Genomic DNA, 21,452 nt, shown 5'->3' on the forward strand with positions numbered 1-21,452 from the left:
GTACTTGGGAGGCTGAGACAAGAGGATCACAGGTGTAAGGCCAGCCTCTGCATTTTAACAAGACCCTTAGCGAGACCCTGTTTCAAAATAAAAATAAATAAATAAATAGAGCCTGGGATGTAACTCAGAGATAGAATACCCTTGGGTTCAAACCCCAGCACCAAAGATGAATACAAATTTATTCTCTGTCATTCCAGGGAAGGAGTTATCATCTTTTCTTAATTTTCCCCTATCAAATTAACCTGGCTTGGCTTCAGAACTTACTGAGAAATCCGTTCTCCTCAGATTCAGGGCAAACACCGCTTTCTTACTTGGGATCATAAGGAATTCTGGGGACCTTGCTAGCTCAAGACAATGGGGCACGGGGCCCCGAGTGTCCTGGATGCAGAGAGAATGGCCCCCCTCGTCTCTTTGCAAGCAGGTGTGTGGGGGTCCTTGCCAGATCTCTTCCTGGCCTTGAGAACCCGGGTTCAGCCGCTGGGGTTATATTTGCAAATGGATTCCAAGTCTCACCACCCGCAGGACCCCATCAGCGTCACCAGCACCGGCAGAGGGGCCGTCCTCTGTAACTTTCCTTCTCCCCAGGTTTATTCTCCAAACACCTGAAACTTCTAAACCCAGGGTGTGGAGAGGGACTTGAGGGCACTAGTCCAGCATAAAGGGGCTGTCAACAACCCTTCTCCTGGGAAGACCTTGACATTCAAAGGCTTGGCAGTTGCCTCAGGAACAGGGTATAAAGTGTAGATTTCAAAATAATAATAATAATCACTATTTTCATGTGCGGTACTGAGGATCGAACCCAGGGATATTCTACCTCAGAGCCACACCTCCAGCCCTATTTTATTTTACTTATTTTTGAAACAGGGTCTGACTAGGTTGATGAGAGTCTCACTACTTATTGAGGCTGGCCTGGAACCTATCATCTTCCTGTCTTGGCCTCCCAAGTACTGAGATCTATAGGATTACACTCTATGCCCGGCTAGGTTCCATAATTTTCTGTTAATTTCTGATAAACACAAGGACCAGGTAAAGTATAGTATCTCAACAGATGACTCTAACACAAATTATAGTCTAAGGAGAGTATGTTGATAATGTGTTTTTTTTTTTCCTTTTCTTTTTTATCCTCTCTGTCTCCCTTCTTCCCTCCTTTTTTCCTTCCCTCCCTCCCTCCCTCTTAGGGGTTGAACCCAAGGACATTCTACCTCTGAGCTATACCCCAGCCCTATTATGTTTTTTTTTTGGGGGGGGGGATCTCACTAAGTTGTAAAGGGTTTTGCTAAGTTGCTGAGGCTGGCTATGAACCTGTGATCCTCCTGTCCCAGCATCCCCAATACTGGGATTACAGGTATGTGCCACCATGCCCCCAAAGTGTGGTATTGTTTTAAAGCGTAAGGAAGCAGCCCCTCGCTGGACAAGGTGTCCTTGCCTTTGTGTACTGTAGGAGAGGTCTCTTGGCAAGCAGAGAGGCTTGGATGGCCCGGCAAAGTCAGTGGGTCCCTCACCTCCTGGGGCCTGCGGCTGGCTCTCACAGGCCACCAATGGACAGGGGTACTCGGCATCCAGCCCTCGCATCTTTCTGGTCTGATAATGACGTAATCCATGCGAGGACGTGAAATGAGTCCTCAGAAGACACGGTCATACTTGGTTCAGCTGCTGAATCGTCCAGTGTTACTCCAGACCAAACATGGTTGTTTTCACAGGTGAAGGTCATGACTAATGTCTGGGGTACTCTTTCGGTGGAACCAGGAAGAAAAGTGTTGAAATAGTAGCCTTGAAAGAAACAAGGTGTAAACTGAGTTTATCAAGGATGATTCATCACAGTAAATCCTAGAGAAAATCTTTCCCTTCTGTCTAATTTTCAGTGCTTGATTTAAGGGAGGAGAATCTCAGACGTGCCGGTTGGAAGCTGGCATTGACATATGTGCTTGTGCTTATGCGGTACCCTCATGCTAGAGCCCGGAAGCTCCTGGTGCGTGTCCATGGGCTGCGACACAAAGCACCCAGAAGACCGTGCAACGCTCAGTTGTGTGTTAGCTTACGTCTCCATCTTGAGCCCCAGCAGGACCCTTTCGCGCCTGTGCCCAAGTTTTCTAATAAAAACAAAAATGGGCTCATTCTTCTCTACCGCCATTTCGTTGAGTCTCTGGTTCCAGGCCTACCCGAAGGCCAAGGTGACAAGGCTGTCATATAACTACGGTTTCCTCTTCCGTGGGTATCAGCTGTTACACCCACCTGTGGTCCTCGGGAACCACGGATACCCTTCGCCTGTTTCTTAGACTGACCATCACTGTAAGACCGGTGGCCAGAGTAGCCAGAAGGTAGCAAGGAGCCACGGGACACCAGGGCCTGCGGCTCCGAGAGCGCACCTGGCGTGGGTCCCAGGCCTCACCGGGAATGGCAGGTGCCAGGCCGGCAGGGAGAGGACCTCGGCTGAGCAGCCGCCTGGAGAGGTGTGTGTAAGGACAGGGGGAGGCGCCCTGCTGGGTGGAGCTCCTGGTCTTGGAGCTTTGAGATTTTAGAAAGAAGGGTAGAGACTGGGCAGTTGCACCGTGGGTTGTAAACATGAGTCTATAAGCCGATTGAGAATCCTGCTCTGACCTCCCACGGTAAGTCTGTTGCTCCTCCTCCGGGCTAGATGTGCAGCCGAGGTAGGAGGGAAGAAAAGCTCGAGTCTGGGGATGGCCCGTTGTTTGCTAAGGTGATGTTTTGCTTCTGGAAACTAGAAAGTTCTCTGAAAGCCAGAATTTTGACTTGGTTGGGCTGAAAGTTTCTGGGATGCAAGAAATGGAGCTGAATGTCTGAGTGTCAAAGCTCAGTAACCACCTCAGTGAAGGCGGCCGAGAATGGGTCCTTCCCAGTAGATTCTCACGTAGGAAGCTTCCCCGTATCTCTCGATTTTCTGTGGCAAACTGGACTTTAATTGGGATGAAGTAAAACTTTGTTAAGAGGGCCCGGCGTGGTGGCGCACTATTGTAATCCCAGGACTTGGGAGGCCGAGGCAGGAGGATCGCAGGTTCGCGGCCAGTCTCAGCTACTGAGTGAGGCCCACTGCAACTTAGTGAGATACTGTTTCAAAAATAAAGAATAAAAAACAGGACTGGGGGTGTAGCTCAGAGGTAGATGCCTCTGGGTCCAATCCCCAGTCCTGAAAAAAATGATAATAATAAATAAAATTTTAAAACAAAATATTGTTAAGGCAACTTTATTTTTTTTTCCCCAAAACAGGACGTGATCAGAAGCAAAGCAAATCCCTAGGCTGGCCAGGCGCCCCACTGTTACGGACAGTGAATATGTATGTGAGCTACATTTCGAGTTCACTTTCTAGACCTCCATTGCAATTTAAAGGTCTGGAAATGTGAATAAAAAAAAATCGTCGATGACTCTGGCTCTGATTTTATTTCCTCTTTGGCTATAATCCAACAGCACTGCAAAAAATAAGAATAACTCTGATCCCCAAGGGAAGCACGCATGCACGGTGAGCATTTCAGCAAATGTTTGCCCGTGGTGATAAAAACGCAAGTGTGGCATTCTTCTCAAAGTTAATGCTGTGCAGAAAACCGCATCTATCTTACTGCTGCCTGGCTCTGTTTTCTATAGAGCAGGTGCTATAGGGTAATGAATTGGCAGGAAATCTCAGGAAACAATTTTTTTCTTTTTCTTTTTCTTTTTCCTGGATGACATGATCTCTTTTTCTTGGCTGTATATCTGAGAGATATGAAATTTTAGTCCTGAAATAAAGATATATATGTTCCTCTTGGTTCTAGGGATTGAGCCCAGGGGCATTCTACCCTCTGAGCTATACCCACACCCTTTTTATTTTGAAATAGGATCCTGCTAAGTTGTGAGAGTCTTACCAAGTTGCCAAGACTAACTTTGAACCTGCAGTCTTCTTTTCTTAGCCTCCTAAGTACTAGGATTATAGGCATGTACCTCCACACCTTGCTTTGAAAGAGACTTAAATATCAACTAGCTCAACCTCTGGTCTTACAGATGAGACAGTTGTGATTCAGTGAGATCAGACACTGACATGTTTCTGGTAGAAGCTGAACTAGAGGCAGAATCCAAACGTCCAGTTAAATAACCCTCGCGTGGACTCTCTGCTGTGGACTCCGTTTGCTAGGGTTTCCATGCAGGTCGCTCAGCCATGCTCTTTTCTCAGTGATAACCCGTGAACTTACCGTGAGGGAAAATGTGTGTCATTCATCTGGCCTGGGCCACAGGCACTGGATACATTAGTTCCTCTCTCTTTCCTCCCACATTTCTTCATTAGGTAGAGAATATTCCTAGAAGTCCAGGCTGCATAAACTGTAGATGTAGGGAGACTTGGCGAAGCCGGTTAGAGTGGCATTTCTTTCTGTTGGGATGTTCTTTTCTAAGAAGAGGAGACTGAAAAGGATTGGGTTCTGGTGACCTGGCCATACGGGCCACCCTGTTGTTATTTGTGTTTGTACATGTGGGGTGGCTGACGATCTGGGACTATCTCTATAAGGTGTGGGGGAAAGGGATGGAGACTGGTGTCATAGGTCTCCATGAGGCAAGAAGGGAAGTAAAGTCTTAGGGACTCTTGAGACCTGCTCCGGCGGCCCAGAGAGCATTTTCATGACCCTTCCCTCCCCAGGCAGACAGTTCTCTATCCAGCAGCTGAGCGCTGGGGCTGCTGCAAACTGAGAACAGGTTTTATCTGAGACAAAATGAGACTAAAACTGATATTGTGTGAATATCCTGCTTTCCTTTTTCTGATATTAAAATATTTTTCCTTTCTCGTGATAATAATGATACCACAGACAGTAAGGTTCATTTTTTTTGTTTGTTTGTTTTTTTTTTTTGATGCTGGAGATGAGATCCAGGACCTCAGGCACGTCGAGCACATGCTTGGCCGCTGAGCTACACAACCAGCCCTAAGTTTGGTTTCTTCATTATATCGAAGCTTGCAAAATAAAAACAACATTTTTTGTGGGGGGGCAAAACTGGGGGTTGAACCCAGGGGCATTGTACCTTGAAGCTCCACCCCCAGCCCTATTTTTTTCTTTATTTGAAAACAGGGTCTCACTAAATTGTGGAGGGCCTCACTAAGTAGCTGAGACTGGCCGTGAACCTGTGATCCTCCTGTCCCAGCCTCCCAAGAACTGGGATTACAATCACACCCGGCTAAAATCAACATTCTTATATTGGAACTGCCTATTAATTTTTTAAAAAATTTTACTCCTTGAAATACAAAGTAATGGGAACTACCACTCCAAAGACTTCACCTTTTTCTTGCCTGTATCCTAGGTAGCCGAGCGCCATGGCAGCCCGAGGAGGAGGTAGGATTAAAACTGCTCTCTGATTAATAAAGATGCAGCGGGTCCCATTGGCGCACAGATACACATGGAAATCCATTATAGGTGGCATGGATGCCTTTATTCGTGGGAGGTTGGCCGCCAGCCCCTGCGGGCCCGCGGGGGTTAGTGGGGGAGAGCGCGCCTCTCTGTCTCTATCGGGATTCTCTCTAGAGGTAGCAGACAGGCTCCCTTGAATCGAGGGGCGTGGTCTCCTCTGGGAATCACAGGGCTCCGCCTCCTAGCTTCTGGCCCCGCCCCCTGCGGGGCCGCGGCTCAAACCTTTCATCCCGACCTCTTTGACCAAGGGGGGAAGAGCGATGATTACCCCCTCTAGTTACTTCCTGCTGTGAAGGGGCGTCGTCAGGGGCCCCAGGCCAGGAGAAATCGGAGTCTGAGCTGCCGGAAGGGGGCAGGTGGGTGTGGTCGCAGAGAGAGTTGGAGGTTACCCTGGAGAGCTCGGTGACGTGGTTTGCTTTGAGAAGATTTTAACAGGCAAGGTGCTATTAAAGAAAAAAAGAAAATCGTGAGAGTGGAACCCAGGCTGGGCAGGAGCCCTTTTAGATATGAGGCAGATTGTCACTAGATCTATTAATACAAATAGCACTCCCTGAGGAAGACGTGTGCCGCCCCTTTAGCAGTTTTTCATTAGACCAGAGTCGTTAATAGCAGCAACTCCCGGAGAGGACCCCACACCACTCTTTTCAGCACTGAGTGGGTGTGGATTTGTCTGGTCAAACAAACACCTGTTACTGCGTCAGGAGCATCAGTTACCAATTTTAGAGGTTTAATACTTATGGCAATTTGGCATCCAAAGAGGGAGAGCACCGTAGTCTGTAAACAAGTGGACCTGCTAAAATATAAACATCAAAGAGAGTTATGTCGAGAGAAACAAAGTTTAGTGGGTCCCAACACCATGCAAGAGAATTTGTCCTGGAGCTGTTGTAACAGAGCCCCTTTAGATATGGCCTAAGCCGTGGGCAGAGGCCGGAGGGCTTGCCGTCATCACCCTGGACTGAGATCGGGGAGGAAAACTAAGGCCTGAAAGATTGAGCAGGCCACCAAAGAGTAAACTGGCTTACCCTGTACCAGCAGAGTTACCCTGGGCCAGCAAGGAAGATGGAGGAAGGAGGATGAAGGGAAAAGGAAGATGGACCCGGACCACACCTACTGCACCAGCCACCTCACAAAGTGGGGTCAGGAGAGAGGGACCTCAGCCTGTGACCCCGGCACCCACATTTCATCGCAAAATGGCGGCCATGAGCCCACAGATTTATAAGCCTGTGACCCAGAAGGACAACCAGGTGGCGCCTGTGAGTTGCCACATGGTGTCCAAGATGGCGGCTGTGTCTGGCGGGAAAATAAATAGCAGCTGAAAAGTTCCTAACTATTCCTGGGCCACCGCAACCCATTTCCCAACTCGTATCAAGGCCAGACAGGCGCTCAGAGCATCTGCTAGTTTAAAGGTTCGACTTCCCATTATTGGTTCGTGGGCGGAAACGAAGAACAGGAAATGGGCATCCCTGATTTCCCTGCTCAATCATTCGGAAACAGAGGTTAAGAGATAGGGAAGAACGTCTTCATCCCTTCTCAAAACCGGAGGATGACCTGGTAATCTGGAGGGTGGTCCCTGTGGACCGGGGGACAATGGGTCACCAAGTGCTTGGATTTTGGGGTCCCAGTGGACCAGAAGACCTAAGTCCAGAACCCACTAACCAAGGGAAGGAGGCAGTTTACCGTAGTGAAGCGTTGCCAGGCAGCGCTGGCTATGACAGAAGCGCTGAGAAGCTGCTGGAGGCACGGTGGAGCTGGGGCGTGCGGATGCCGGTGGCTGGTGTGGACTGCACTGGTGGCCAGCGCAGGCGGGATCAAATGGTGGCACGCAGGCGGCATGGCTTGCTGGGCCAGCGGCATGGAGACGAAATGGCTTCCAGGCACGCGGCAGACGCTGAGGCTGGGCCCCGAGGAGTACCGCCAGTGAGCCTGGCTCGGGCGGGCGGAACGGAGCAGCAGCAGCGAGTAGAGCTATGCCTGGCGCGGGTGACTGTGGCGGATGCTGAGGCCGGCTGTGCGCCGCCCAATGAGCCTGGCTCGGGGCGGACGGGGCAAACCGGCCAGAGGTCCCGGCAGTGACCAGAGCGCTGAGCTGGAATGGTGGTTTTATGAGGTCCAAGCGGCAGGCAGAGGTCCTGGCCCGTGCAGGCGGTCGGCAGGCAGAGCAGGTGCCAGCATCACCCAAGGAGCCTGGCTCGGGGCGGGTGGAACCGGCCGCCTGGTGGTTGGCGGAGCCGGCACGCCCCGGCGGTGGTGGCTGCGGCCGCGGTGTCTGTTCAGCAGTGTGGCGGCTGCCCAGATGGAGGAGGCAGCCAGCGAAGGGGCCCGGGCCGCCTGGCGGGTCGCGTGGGCCGCGCTCGGAGGCACTGTGCCGGCGGGCGCGCTTTCGGTGGCTGTAGTGTCCAGGATTATGGGGCCCTGACCGTTGCAGCCACGGGCAGCGGCGGCTGGCAGATGGAAGAACCGACTTGCGCCGGGGCAGGTCGCGCGGGCCGGCGCTTTTGTGCAAAGTCTGAGCTTGTGCGCGCAGATGGAGAATCAGCTACAGGCAGAGCGGATGGACAGTCCAAGACGCGCTGGCCGGGCTGCGGGTCCTTGGGGCTCAGTGGATTAAGGCCCAATTCAACACGGGTCGGCACCAAGATGTAAAAAATAAAGATGCGGCGGGTCCCATCGGCACACAGATACACGCAGGAGTCCGATATAATGATATGCATGCCTTTATTTGTGGAGAGTCGACCGCCAGCCCCCACGGCACGGGGGATAGTGGGGGAGAGCGCGCCTCTCTGTCTCTGCCTGCGTGTCTCTATGGGGCTTCTCTTCTAGAGGTAGCAGACAGGCTCCCTTAAATGGGGGGGTGGTCTCCTCTGGGACTCACAGGGCTCCGCCTCCTAGCTTCCAGCCCCGTCCCCCCTGCGGGGCAGCACTCAAACCTTTCACTCTAGGTCAGTAATAAATTGCTGACAAGCCAGAGCCCCCCCAAACTATGAGCAAACATTGAATACCTGAGGAGTTAGTTGAAAAGACCTCACAGCAGATGGGAAATGGGAAGAGGGAGCCCATGAACGGCTCTGTCCTTCGCCGGCCCATTGGGATCACGGGGTCTCTCTGTCCCTACGCGGAGCGGTGTTGTATCTCCTCTCTGTAATCTTTCACCAATTTCTTTGGCCATTTCAAGTAAAGCTTCAAAAGACTGCACATTCTGAGTTCTCTGTTCCCTTCCACGCTTGGGAGGGGGATGGATTTGATTGGCCCAGTTATGGTCACATGATGACTGTGTGTTCCAATCAGGAGAAACACGGGCTGGGAGTGGGTGGCCACACCCCTTCCACAGGGCGTCCTTACACCTCTCTCGCTGAGCTCCTCACCCATCCTTTAGAGCCACCAGTGCCCCACAGCCACTTCTTCCTATGCGTGTATATTGTGAGGAAGAATGACAGTCTTCATCTTCCAGGACTTTAAGCTGTGTATCAAACTTACTGTCTTCTTAGAAAGTAGCCAATCGTGTAGGGTTGTGAACCCAAGCCCTCACCAATCAGGGCAAGGGGAGGATCCACGTTAGGGATAAAAACCCAGCGACTTCCGGCGCTGCCCAGACTGTGGGATGCCCGCGCTCTGCCGAGCTAACCTGCCTGGCCCAGTGACTTTCAGTTTCATGAGTTTTAATTTGCGGCTTCCCTAGAATCCATTTCTAGCAACGTGATATAGGGATTGAACCCAGAGGAGTTGTTTGGTACTCTGAGCTACACCGTCTCACTTTTTGTTGGAGCGCCCTCTTCTTTCTCTCTCTCTCCTCTCTCTCTCTCTCTCTCTCTCTCTCTCTCTCTCTCTCTCTCTCTCTCCTCTCTCTCTCTTTCCCCATCTCTGTGTGTTTGTCTGTCTGTCTCCTCCTCCCTCCCTCTCATTCTCTCCTTCTAGAGATGGACCCAGAGGCATTCTCTGTCCAAACTACACTCCTGTCCCCCACATACTGGCATTACAGCCGTGGCCACCATGCCCAGCGCTCTCTGACCCTTTCTGTACCACATTGACATGCCTTTTAACCCGTCTTGTCCGACTATTATGGATACATTATCTTTGGCCTCTGCATAGACCTTGAGCTCCTTATAAGTCCAAGAAGCAGGGGCAGTGCCAGTCACCCTGGTACCTAGAACTGTGCCTCTTCTCGGTGGAGCAAATCCCAGGGCATCTGCTTCTCGTGTCAGCAATTTCCATTGTCTTTTCTCGGAACTAAATGATGTGTCAGCAGCGAGCTGGCCTCAGGGCGGGAGCGGTGTGTGCGCTAGTTTTCATTGAGAAAGTGTTTGACATAAAAGTTATACAGGAGTTTTGTGTAACTGAACAGCTCTGTGTAGGAGGTTAGGGGAAAATGGGCCCTGATATCTCTCTTTTAATACGTACCCACCACCATGACGGCTCTGAACAAGAAATGGAGATTTGATTTTTATTTTCTTCAAGGATTATTGCCTTTTGCAATGGAAAATGATGGTTCATCAGATGGAACATGTCTGCCGTAGGCGGCAAAGATGACCAAACGGCAGAGGTGGTAAATGTAGCCAGAGAGCTAAAAGTAATATTATTTCTTGGCTATCTTGCTAAACTAGATATGTGTCTCTTTTTTTAAGTTAGGGATGATGGCCTCTTAGATTGGTATTCTGCTGAGTGTAGGAACTAGGAAGCAAGTTCATTGAAGAACACATGAATTTATCTAAATCGTGGTGAGCTATGCAGTGATCTAGGGTTATTTATTTATTTATTTATTTATTTATTTATTTATTTATTTGCACTAGGAATTGAACCCAGAGGCATTCCACCTCTAAGCTACACCCACAGCCCTTTATTTATTTATTTATTTTTAAATAGGGTCTCACCAAGATGCAAAGAACCTCACTAAGTTGCTGAGGCTGGCCTTGAACCTGTGATCCTCCTATCTCAGCCTCCCTGGTACTGAGATTACAGGTATGTGCCACCACGTCCAGTTTAGGGATGGTTTTCTTAGTCAAATAATACTCTTAAAAGTGGCAGCGCCTGATCCCCATAATAGAGGCACACTTCATGAAAAGTAAACCTGAGAGCAAACAACTTTGGAAATTAGTACAGAAAACTTAAATACAGAAGGGGGGGGCAGTTTGCCTGTGTTCTTTCTGGCCCCGATTTTGGCGTGCAATCTGATTGGCTTGCAATTGGCTGCGTTTCTAGAGAACACCCGAGTGCCTCCCTGGGGAGACATCTTGCATGGATCCAAAGAGGGAGGAACTGACCTTGTTTCCCTCTGTGGGAAGGTCCCGAGACGGGTAGCAAGGTGTGTGTCCAGGTAACAGAGCAGTGCTGCTACCGACTGGGGTCTCCTTGTACTTGAGTCTAAAACGGGGAAAGAAACGGAGCCCCTGTCTTTCAAGGGGGTCCCCCAGCATGTCAGTCACAACGCGGGCAGCCCTCAAAGAGGACAGAAGTCCGAGCCGTGGGTCAGGACCTGCCTCATCATTTCCAGTCATCTTTATTTTAAAACAGTGCACATTTACATACGTTCACAAAATATCAAAGTCAATCACTAAGCCCAACATGAGGAGGAGGGAGGGGGAGGGCTGGGGTGGGAATTGGGGAAGGGCTAAAGGAGTGATGTGTGCACGTGTGCCTCCACCATCTTGTACCTCATTAAGATGTGTGACTACAATGCACCAATGAAAAAGGAAGGAAGGAAGGAAGGAAGGAAGGAAGGAAGGAAGGAAGGAAGGAGTGGTGGCACAAGCTTGCAATCCCAGTGCTTGGGAGGCTGAGACAGGAGGATCGCACAGGTTTGATGCCAGCCTCAGCTACTTAGTGAGGCTCTCAGCAACTTAGTAAGACCCTGTTTCCAAATGAAATATAAGATAGGTCTGAGAGTGTAGTCCAGAGGTAGAAAGTCCCTGGATTCCACCCCTGGTACCACACAAAAAAAATAAAATAAAAAATTCAAGACAGAGCTAGGCATGGGGGTGCATACCTGTAACCCCAGTCCTTGGGAGGCTGAGACAGGAGGATCTCAGGTTCAAGGCCAGCCTTAGAAACTTAGCAAGGTTCTCAGCAGCTAGGAATGACCCTGCTTTCAAATAAATAGGGCTAGTAATGAAGCCTGGAGGCAGAATACCCCTGAGCTCAATCCCCAGTACCCCCAACCCCCCCCCACACACACAAAAATAAATAAATAAAATAAAATGAAGACAGCACAGCATGAAACTAAGCACAGACGCTTTGGGGGGGGCCCTGGGGGGTCTGCACAGGCTCTGCTCCCAGGACCCTGTTCTGGCCCTGACTGCTCAGTACCTAGGTGCTTAACATCAAAATGCAGTGGTCGCCTTGGGGAAGATGAAGAGGAATCGGGGAGCACAGCAAACACACGAAGCCCGGCTGCCATCCACCACCAGCTTGCTGGGACCTGGCGTCTTAGAGAAAACCCATAGCCCCCCAGGGGGGCTGCGTTCATCCCACAGGGCTCCTTTCTCTGCTCTTCTACTCTTCCGTCTCTACCCAGCAGCAACCGCCATCTTCTAAAAAATGGATCTGACCCCACCTGCCCCACTCTTTCCCTGAAAGCCCTGACGGACTTCCGTTACAGAGACTGAAGGTCTTCAGCCTGCGCCCTCTGCCCCCTCCCACCAAGGCACCAGTGCTCACCCTTCTCTCCGCCTGGGACTTCGCCTTTCTCTCTCTTTACCCCGTCCCCCCACTTGCAGGATCCCCTCAGTTTCTCTCTTCCCCGAGGTCCTAGTTCTTGTGCTTTTCCGACTCTCCACCCATAGACCCCCCCAACCCGTGGAGACAGCACAATCCCAGTATTCCTTTAATTAATTAATTAGCTAATTTAACACTAGGATTGAACTCAGGGCCTTCTACTTCTGAGCTGTAACCCCCAAATTAATTAATTAATTAATTTTTGTGGTGCTGGAGATTGGACCCAGGGGCATTCTACCATCCCCCAACCTTATTTTTCATTTTTTGGAAACAGGGTCTCACTGGGTTGATGAGACTCTCACTCCTTGCTGAGGCTGTCCTCAAACTTGAGATCTCCCTGTCTCACGCCTCCGGAGCAGGGAGAGAATTAAAAGTATGTGTCACCATGCCTGGTTTCATTTATTTATTTATTTATTTTATTTTATTGGTGCATTGTAATCATACATCACATTGGAATATAAGACTTGAGAGGATATACAAGCACACATCATCCAATTAGCCCTCATCCAGTCCCCATCCCTTTCCCTCCCCCTCCCTCGATCCCATGCTTGTTTGGTGATTAACTTTGATACATATGTTTATGTACCTCCTGCTTTTTAAAGAGGCTCCATCCTCCCCTATTCCATACCCTCTGATTGGTCACCTTAATTGCTTCACTATAGGGCCCTTTCTATAGCTCGACCACTTCCTGTTGCTCCTTTCCTCCTAGTTATTGCTGATTAGGGGAAGCATCTGGTTTTAATTTTCTGCGATATTTCTCTGTGCATGCCGCGTTGCAAATACCGATTCCACTCTTGATGGCCCCAGTTGTGGCCTGACTACCCGGTGGACTGATCCAGACCTCGCTGGCTCAAGCAGCGGCCTTGCCTCATGGGAGGCCCCAGTTCTGGCCTCGCTGGCCCCGACACTGGCCTAACCCCTCAGCTGGCTCCGATCCCGGCCTCAGAGGCCCCAGCACCGGCCTTCCTCACGGCAGGCTCCAATGTTAGCCGATGGCCCTGGCATCAGCCTAACCCCTCAGCAGGCTCTAATCCCGGCCTCGGAGGCCTCAATAACGGCCTTGCCTCACGGAAGGCTCCGATGCCAGCCGTTGGCCCCAGCACCGGCCTAACCCCTCGGCAGGCTCTGATCCCGGCCTCAGAGGCCCCAGCACCGGCCTTGCCTCACAGCAGGCTCCGATCCCAGCCTCGCTGGCCCCAGCACTGGCCTAACCCCTTGGCAGGATCTGATCCCGGCCTCGGAGGCCCCAGCACCTGCCTTGCCTCACAGCAGGCTCCGATCCCAGCCTTGCTGGCCCCGGCACCAGCATAACCCCTCAGCAGGATCCAATCCCGGCCTCAGAGGCCCCAATAGCGGCCTTGCCTCACTGAAGGCTCCGATGCAGGCCGTTGGCCCCAGCACCGGCCTAACCCCTTGGCAGGCTCCATTCATTTTTTTTAAATAGGGTCTCACTAAGTTGCTGAGAGTCTAAGTTGGTTGAGGCTGGCCTCCAACCTAAGAGCCTCCCAATTTAGCCTCCCAGTAATTTAGCACATATCCTCTTTCTGCATTGTAAATACCATGAGGCAGCAGTTCTGCCCATTTTGTGCTCATCCTGTCCTTAGTTTGTAGCACAGTGCCTAGGACTAAGTAAGTACCTAATAGGTCTTTGTTGGAAGATAAACTGGGTACAGGGGTGTACACCTGTCATCTCAGCAACTCAGAGGCAAGAGGGTCTCAAATTCAAAGCCAGCCTGAGTAACTTAGAAAGATAAGACACTTTCTCACCATAAAAAAAGAGCTGGCACAGAGCTCAGTGGTAGAGCGCCTTGGGTTCAATCCCCAGTACCACCAGGAAAAGGGGAGATAAATAAACAGACAGCACCATTTACAGTTTAATTCTTTAAAGACGCGACCTCTCGTGGTATTTTGTTGCTCACAAATTGCACCAGTTAGTTTAAAAATCCCTTTGGCATCATCCGGCCTGTTGTCTGTTTTTAACTTTCCACGGTGCTCACTGCACAGTTCATGTTCAAGGGATATTATCAGCTATAAATGAATATTTTATACATTCAGCTCCTGCTATTACAGTGGAGATAACTGGGAGAGAACTTCAACGAGGGGTGGATGGTTTTAAATTATTGTAGATACTTTCTCTTGACAAGCAAGGTAAATAATCTAAACATAATCTTATGGAATTTCTGCTTTCAAAATAAAAATATTCAGCCGGGTGTGGTGGCTCACGCTTGTAATACCAGCATTCAGGAGGCTGAGACCAGAGGATCGTGGTTCGCGGACAGCCTCGGCTACTTAGTGAGACGCTCCGTAACTCAGTGAGACCTGGTTTCAAAAAAAAATAAAGAATACAAAATAGAATAGGGGGTGTAGCTCGGAGGTCAAATGCCCCTGGGTTCCATCCCCAGATCCGCAAAATAAATAAATAAATAAATAAATAAATAAATAAATATAAAAATATTCAATTATGCCAGTACTTGTAGTATGCAGTAATTGAAAAATATTCGATTATGCCAGACAGGAGGATGTGAGTTCAAGGACAGCCTCAGCAACTTAGTGAGATCCTAATTCATAATAAAAAAATATCAAAAGGACTAGGGATATATCTTCAAGGCAGAATTCCCCTGAGTTCAATCTTCAGTCGCCTTCCCCCATACACACACACACACACACACACACACACACACACACACACTCACTCAACTGTGATATAAATATCTCCATTTTAATTTACTGATTTTGGAAACAATCTTGATATAAGACTTTGCAGAACGGGCTGTGTTCGGTTCACTGTGGTACAGCCGCATCAGTCTGCTGGGTGTATAGGGATGTACACAGTCCGTCTGCTGTGGTGACAGCTCTGAGGCTGTGTCTGGCGAAGGAGCTGATTCGCCATCATTATGTATCACGTGGCTTGTCCTCAACTCCCTGTTAGAAATGCCATTTGTACGCTAGATGTCCAGCGGTCTAAAAAAAGAATTCAGTGGCATGTACGCAGGGACAGTTTCTTTCTCCAGCAGCGTTGACATCGGAAGCTTGTCCACGGGGGCTTTGGTTTTCACCATTCAACCCTTCTGATAGCCTTTTCCCCGCAGCCATATTGGTTTTTCAGATGGGCAGAGGTATCATTGAAAATGTTTCCGGCATGATTAATAATGGTTTCTCACTTTGTTTAAAATATCTTTTGCAGACAAGAAGTCCCAAACTATCTCACAGTCCTCAACCGCCCAGTTTGGGTGACCCAGTGGAACATTTATCAGAGACATCCGGTGATTCTCTGGAAGCCATGTCCGAGGGGGAAGTGCCCAGCCCTTTCTCCCGAGGCAGCCGGACCCGAGCAAGCCTTCCCGTGGTGAGGTCAGCCAACCAGACAAAAGAAAGATCTCTGGGTAAGCTTCGGGGGGCAGTCTCTGATTGCCCTTTCTAACCGCACCGGTGTATATTTATACCTCTGAACATAGACCCCTGTGTTAAATTATTAATTTGACCTTGATTTGTTAAAGCATTGATTTTGTTCTAGGGAACTTCGTTGGTTTAATATTGTGTTAGCTTTTCATTGCTGTGACATAATTCCAGAGATAAATCAAGTTATATGAAGGAAAGGTTTATTTTGGCTCATGGTTTCCATCCATAGCCAGCAGGCTCTTTTGCTCGAGTCTGTGGCAAGACAGAACATCGTGGTAGGAGTGTGTGGCGGAGCAAAGGTGCCCAACTCAGCGTTGCCAGAAATCAAAGGGAGGCATGGCCCTCGGTCCCAATATTCCCTTTAAGGGCACGCCCCCAATGACCTAACTTCCTCCCATGAAGCCCCGACCCCTAAGCTTCCTCCACAGGCTGGTGACCAGGCCTTTAACATGTGGGCCTTTGGCGGACACTGTTATGCAACCCATAACAAGTATCAGGCACGCAGGACTTGCCGGGGAATCGGTTAAAATCCAAGTTGTCTTTGAGGTGGACATACTCAGAAAATTCGAAACTGGCTGGCATTAGCTAGTGGAGCCAAGAGGCTGCGGGTACCTGCCTGCGTTCCTAAAGCAGGGCCACCGAGGGACAGACTGGTGAATCCTGGCCCCAAGCCAGGATGGCTTGGCCACGTGTGTTCTGGTGGCGGATATGGACAGCTCCAGGGGCAAGGGCCTCGATGCAGCCACCAGCCCCCATGACGGTCAGAGGAAGCCCTGAACTCGGGCTCCTCTGCCCTCTACACGCCCTGCCAAGAAGCAGGAGGATTCCAGCTCTTTGGTGTTGGAAGCTGACATCTTGCTTTGCTCTGGTTTGGTTTGTTTGCTTGCTGTTTTGGGCTCTTTGGCAGAGTGTTCAAGGCACAGAGTTCGGGCCTCTTGGCCAGCAGCGCTCCGTATGCGTCGTTTGCCCTTTTAAGCTTCGCCCTGGCTCTTGTGTTTGTAGACAGATGGGGATGGACTAAGAGGGTCGGGAAAAGGACCGATACAGAGAGTCTTCGGGATCTGATTCTTGAAAGGTAGCTGAATTCTGCCGTGTAAAACCCAGCAAGTTGCCGGGCGTGGTGGCGCATGCTTGTCATCCCAGCATTCGGGAGGCTGAGACCCGAGGATCACGGTTCGCGGCCAGCCTCAGCTACTTAGGCCCTTTGCAACTCAGTGAGCCCCTGTTTCAAAATAAAGAATAAAAAATAGGGCTGGGGTGTAGATCAAAGATAGAATTCCCCTGGGTCCCATTCCCGGTACCACAGAAAAATATTGATTAATACATGTAACCGTACATATTTGTCACATATGTATGGTTTTATGTGTTAATATAACACATGTGTGTTTTTTCACATATATAAAGTATGAGCTGATCAAAGCAGGGAAATTAATGCTACTATCTTCTTACCATGACTTTATGTTTGGGTCCTTCGAGCTCCTTTCTCCTAGTTATTTATTAAAAACATCAGAGACCATCGAGAAACCGCAGGGCGCTTTAAGGATTTGTGCAGCCCTCGTGCAAGGGCCCGTTGTGCAAATCTCTGTCCTTCTGGGTTTAGTAAATGTACTGCTGATAAAAGCACTCAATACTGTGTGTGTGTGTGTGTGTTTGTGTGTGTGTTTTTGCACACAAGCTAAGGATTAAACCCAGGATTATTCTACCTCTGAGCTACACCTCCAGCTATTTTTAGTTTGAAACAAGATCTCACCAAGTCACGGAGGATCTCATTTAGCTGCTGAAGCCTCAAATTTGTGATCCTCCTGTCTCGGCCCCCCAAGTCCTGGAATTACAGGCATGCTCCACTGTGCCTGGCTTTGATATAATTTTTAACAGTTGAATTTATATGCCTGATCTTAGGTTAATAATGCAGGGTCTTCGTTTCACAGAAGCTCCATCCGTGTGTGTACACTTCGGCTCCGACGCCTACTCACTGGAGCAGACCCCCATGTCCTTTAGTCCAGTCTTACCCAGAGAGTGGGAGTGGGATTCCCGGAGGAGCACGGAGGGCCGGGGTGCTGGGGAGGGCACGGGCCTTTCCCCTGCAAGCCCAGCCTGTGTAGCTTTCCATCTGGATTAAAGACCCAGGTTCTTTTAGTTGCTGTCGGCAGGGGAACGTTCCCCCTTTGAGCTCTACCCCCAGCTCTTTTATTTTCAAACAGGGTCACACTAAGCTGCTGAGGCTAGCCTTGAACCCACGATCCTCCTATCTCAGCCTCCCAAGTCCCTGATTTCCAGGCCTGTGCCACTATACCAGACTCCTTGTCCTTTCTTAACCCCCGTCATGCGCGGGGCAGGAGCCAGGCAGGCGTGGAGTTCCTCCTTTGTGCTGTGTAGGAAGTGAGGGTCCGGCCTCTCTGTAAGGATAGCCTGTGCTTTGCAGAACACACAGAGAAGGACATCTGCCTGTCCGCCTCCCCCACGCCGGGAGCCTTGAGCCTGCTGGAGAATGCCCCCTTTGTCTGGGAGGTAGGAATTTCCCTGGCAGTCCCAGCGCTTGGCAGTGCAGGTGGACAAGCGTGCAGGACGCACCCTGGGGAAGAGAGGTGCTGAGCTGGGGCAGCCTCACAGGAGGAAACGCCGGGAGCGCTGGTGTTTCCGCGCAGGGGTGGCTGCGCTTCTGCAAAATCCTCTTTTACACCAAGCCCACCTGCTACGAAGGGCTGCCGTTCACCACTGCAGCAGGTTTTAGAAGATAGATCCTAGGTGTTTATTCTGCCATTGCCACGAGGGGCTTTTTGGCTTGTGATTTTCCTACTCTCTGGATAGAAGCAAAGGGACGCTGGAAGAGGAGAAGAGAGATGAGATATTCGCCAAGTGAGGAAGAGGTAGTTTGAGAAAACGAGGCTGGATCCCAGGCCCCAGGGCTGGAGCTGCCCCTGCCCGCCTCCTGGTGGCCGATTCCGGAATGTCCTCCTGGTGTAATCTGTTTGACAGGGGAAAAGGTGAGTCATGGGGAATCTAAATGCAATGCCTCCCAGGGGCCTTGCTCAGCCTTGTCTTTGGGGAAATCCCCGCCTACCTGGCCTTATTTAACACCTAGAAAGGCAGGCTTCTGGGAAGAGGAGCTCCCAGCAAGCCCAACCTGAACAGCAGTGTACCCCAGCACGTGGGTGGCCCTGAGCACAGCTGTGGCCCCAGGAAGCCCCAAAGGCTGCAGACACTTAGAGAAACAGCCCCCAAGCCCCATAGCTGGCGCCATTTGGAAGCTCTGGCTGTCTTTGAGACCTATCTGTTGTCATTTGTCCTGTGTGTGTATATAGAAACTGAGGGTTGAACCCAGGGATTTTCTACCTCCAAGCTACAGCCCTATTTTATTTTTTATTTTGAAATAAGATCTCACTAAGTTGCTGAAAACCTCACTAAGTTGCTGAAAGCCTCACTAAGTTGCTGAAAGCCTCACTAAGTTGCTAAAGGTGGCTTCAAACCTCTAATCCTCCTATCTTGGGCCCTCAAGCGCGCGCGCGTGTTTCTCTCTCTCTCTCTCTCTCTCTCTCTCTCTCTCTCTCTCTCTCCCTCTCCCTCCCTCCCTCCCTCCCTCCCTCCCCCCCCCCTCTCTCTCATTTTTCCTTCATTTGATGTTTTTTCTTGCAGTACTCAGGATGGAACCCAGGGGCATTCTACCTCAGAGCTCCATCCCCAGCCCGATTTTTTATTCTTTATTTTGAAATAGGGAGGGTCGCACTGAGTTGAGTTGCAAAGGGCCTCACTAAGTAGCTGAGGATGTCTGCAAACCAAGATCCTCAGATCTCAGCTTCCCAAATGCTGGGGTTACAAGCCTGTGCCACCACGCCAGCCTTCTTCATTTGATTTTGAAACAGAGTCATGCAAAGTTGCTGGGAGTCTCACTAAATTTCTCAGGCTGACCTTGAACCTGTGATCTTCCTGCCTCAGCCTTCCAAGACTAGGATTCCAGGTGTGAGTCACCACAACCAACAGTTGTGTGTGTGTGTGTGTGTGTGTGTGTGTGTGTTACTGGAGATTGGATTATCCAGGGGCATTCTACCTTCGAGCAAATCCTCCCATCTCCCCCTTTCATATTTTTTTAAGTACTGGCAGTGAAACCCAGGGGCTTTCTACCCCCAAGCTACACCCCAGCTCTATTATTTTATTCTTTATTTTAACCCAGGGTCTCACTGAGGTGCAAAGGGCCTCACTCAGCAGTAGCTGAGGCTCTGGTCTTGGCCGTGATCCTCTAGTCTCAGCTTCCCAAATGCTGGGATTACAAGCCTGCGCCACCACGCCCGGCTATATTTTCTGTTTTGAAACAGGATCTGGCTAGGTTGCGGAGAGTCTCACTATAATACCGAGGCTGCTCTGGAACCTGTGGTCATCCTGACTCAGCCTCCCAAGTGCTGGGATTATAGGCACGCGCCACTGCGCCCTGCGATGCCCAGCAATCCTAATCCATGGAATTCTAAGGTCTTCAAAGCCCTCTTGACCTTTATTTAACATCTTGATGGGTTGTTCATCATAGATTATTTTTAAAAAAGACTTTCCACTTTTAGAGCAGTTTCAGGTTTATGACCAAATTGAGAAGGAGGCACACGGAGTTCCATATGCCCCCCACATATGCCCACCTTTTCTTGCGACCAACAGCCAGAGCGGAGCAGATGTAGCCAGGGATGAACCCACATCAGCACACCATTATCGCCCAGAGCCCGCGGTTTACTGACGCTCAGGGCCTCTGGATTTTGTACATTTTGAGGGTTTAGACCAATGACATCGGGATGTATCATACAGGGCGTCCACCGCCGTCAGTGGTCTTGCGCCTCGTTATCTGTCCTTCCTCACCCCGTCGAGCACGGGGCTTATGCTCTCTCCATGATGGCGCCGGGTTGGACTCAGTGTGGGCGTCTTCAGATCGGCTTTTTCTGCTTAGAGATATGGATGTGAGCTGCCTTCCACCTCTTCAGGGCCTGATAGCGCATTTCTTTTTAGCGCTGAATAATATTCCATCATCTCAATGTGCCAGTTTATCCATTCACGTACTGAAGGATGTCTTGGTGGCTTCCAGGATTTGGCAGTGATGCATGAAGCTGCTAAAAACATCCGTGTGTAGGTTTCTGTGTGGACAGAAGTTTTCAGCTTCTTTGAGTCAATTCCAAGGAGCAGGATTGCTGGATCAGATGGGAGCACTATGTTTAGTTTCATTGTGGATTCTAGAGTTCATCCTGAGTGTTTAGGATATCGCATGCAGATATTCTTGTGATTGCTGAGTTTGGGGGACCCTTTCATTTTTGCACTGGAGGCTGTGCCCATTGGAAGCATCCCAGTGTCTCGTCACGTGTCGCCCCAGGAACATGAGATGCCAGAGCTACCAGCCTCAGGGCCACAGAGTGTGAAACAAGGCTGGGGCGGGGGCAGCCTGGCTCCTGCCTGGGCATCTGCAGAGAGCGTGGCTTTCCCTGGCCCCTGCCCAGCTCAGGCTGCGCCGTGGGGAGAGCTGACTCCCGGGTGTGACCTCTTTGCTCAGAGCAGGGCCCTGGCTCAGAGCTGGGCTGCCTCTGCCTGAAGACGGCTGCCCACGTCCGCGATTCCCTCTTGTGTTGCTTAAGAGCATTGGTGGGATGGGAGGGACGCGGGGAGGCTGAGCACGTGCATTTTGCAGATAAGACAGGAGAAATGGAGAGCAGTGAGCCACGCGGATAGAGCCCACCCATGCACACAAGCACCCTCTGTACCCGCTGGGAACAAGCCCCCATAATCCAGCTGCAGTCAGCGCTTGAAAGATACAAGACCTCCAGCGCGTCCTTTTGCTAGGCCCGGATTGTTTTCTTAAGTGGAGATGATAAAGGAAGTGATCAAGTAATCCACTAATAATTGATTTTCATGTCTCCACACCATTCCTAGCATATTATTCCTAGTTAACCTTTTTTTTTCTTTTTTTTTTTTTTGGCAGTACTGGGGATGGAACCCAGGGTCACACTA

At 50.2% G+C, this 21,452-nt stretch overlaps 1 protein-coding gene across 3 annotated transcripts in view; it reads left to right on the forward strand.

Annotated features, from left to right (window-relative positions):
* KIAA1217 overlaps positions 1-21,452 on the forward strand; it is a gene marked incomplete at both ends in the record, with an annotated part of 339,403 nt that overhangs the window by 155,430 nt on the left and 162,521 nt on the right. For all 3 annotated transcript variants that reach the window (XM_080717095.1, XM_080717096.1, XM_080717097.1), the window contains one exon: positions 15,268-15,466. In XM_080717095.1, the coding sequence (XP_080573221.1) occupies positions 15,268-15,466 (199 nt within the window). The remainder of the gene's footprint in view (positions 1-15,267; positions 15,467-21,452) is intronic.

This window comes from Muscardinus avellanarius (genome assembly GCF_963383645.1).
Source record: "Muscardinus avellanarius genome assembly, chromosome: 20".
In the NCBI taxonomy this organism is placed as follows: Eukaryota; Metazoa; Chordata; class Mammalia; order Rodentia; family Gliridae; genus Muscardinus; species Muscardinus avellanarius.